The sequence below is a fragment of the Cyprinodon variegatus genome, unplaced genomic scaffold, assembly GCF_000732505.1.
Source record: "Cyprinodon variegatus isolate N-32 unplaced genomic scaffold, C_variegatus-1.0 Scaffold452, whole genome shotgun sequence".
NCBI lineage: Eukaryota > Metazoa > Chordata > Actinopteri > Cyprinodontiformes > Cyprinodontidae > Cyprinodon > Cyprinodon variegatus.
Genome location: NW_015150905.1, coordinates 34,530 through 36,030, shown reverse-complemented (window position 1 = coordinate 36,030; position 1,501 = coordinate 34,530). Strand labels below are relative to the sequence as shown.

The window sequence follows — 1,501 nt, the reverse complement described above, 5'->3', positions numbered from 1 at the left end:
TTGTGACACACTGACTCTAAATCTATGTCAGATAGTTCAACTTCTTTAGCCTGATGAGGCACACTCATTTTTATTCCATTTGAAGCCTTTGCATATTTTTGTGGGGAAGCATACCATCGGGTTCAGTCACTCCGTCCCCGGCTGGCTCTGGATCGGGACCAGCCCTGGAGCTGATGGCTCGGTTCGAATGCCTGGTTCGGTCCAGTCATGGGCCCAGAACCCCCCCCAAAAAAAGTCCTCCTTTTCAGAAACCCAAATCTGGTCACCCTAGATAAAGTAACACCCCTTTGTATGCAGCAGGGATGTCAAAGTGGTTCCAGAAAGGCCCGTTTGATCGCAGGTTTTCTTTCCAACCAATGAATAGCACACCAGACTCCAGTCATCTCATTAAGTGAGTCCAATCTGAACATGATGACTTGATGAGATGGCTTGAGTCTGATGTTCTAGTTTTTGGTTGGAAAGAAATCCTGCAGCCACACAGCCCTTTCTGGTACCAGTTTGACATCCCTGGTCTACAGTCTCCTCCATGAGAATAATGGTCAGAAAACAAATTTCACGCAAAATGATTTCAATAGTCAGGTAAAGGAACAACAATGGACCGCACATCATTGTTTAAGCTCCACCAGTCAGTGAGCCTCCTCAAAAATGCTGGATGCATCTGGTATATCAAAAGTTACAATTAGATATGTATCACAGTTTTCAATCTGATAAACCCGTTAGTAATTTTTAATCTAGACCGCGAGTTATGCGTTTTGAGACCAGCCGATCGGTCATCTAAAAAGGTGACACACTTTCATTACTTTTTACAAACAAAATGTAACAATGAATTACAGGTAGGATCTTCTGTTTGTCCCAAATGCAAACACGAACTGATTTCATCGTCAAGTAAAAATAAACGCTTAATTCTATAGGTTCATAGCATAAACAACAATACAGAGCAGACAGCTATATTCTGCCTGTCACAAGTCATTATGCTAACGCTGCTAGCCAGAAAGGTCTGAGGACAGGGTAGGACAAATGGAACATGTTACAAAATAAAGGCTTTTTAGAGGATATCAGACAAAGAACACTGGTACCTAATTTGTATAAATATTTCAGCTCCCATTAATAGGAAGTTAAAACTAAAGCAGATCAATATTGGTAATTGACCTTCATTGCAAGCTAAAATGTGCTAACCGGTTAGCAAATGAGCACAGCTAGCAAGAACGCTGCGCAGGTCTACCCTTATACCTCATACTAACAAAACATTTATTCATCAAAAGCGAATATCTTCCTCAATTAAAACTTAACCATACTCACACTCCGGGTTTTAGCGAGGACTCGCCCGAAGGTGCTCCCGACTCGGCAAACGGACGCCGCCATTTCCACACCCGGTGAGAGAGGAAGGCAACTGCTTCTTCTTCGATCTCCTGTTACTGCCAGGACTGTTACTGTTAATGACTGTTACTGCCGCCACGCGGTAAGTGTATGGTATTGAGCCTAATTTTATTGTTGTTGTTTC

At 42.6% G+C, this 1,501-nt stretch overlaps 1 protein-coding gene across 1 annotated transcript in view; it reads right to left on the bottom strand.

Annotated features, from left to right (window-relative positions):
• Positions 1-1,501, bottom strand: part of LOC107093912 (cytochrome b-c1 complex subunit 1, mitochondrial-like) — a 13,469-nt gene extending 11,968 nt beyond the window's left edge. The window contains exon 1 of the mRNA XM_015389259.1: positions 1,300-1,501. Coding sequence (XP_015244745.1) covers positions 1,300-1,362 — 63 coding nt within the window. The 5' untranslated portion in view covers positions 1,363-1,501. The remainder of the gene's footprint in view (positions 1-1,299) is intronic.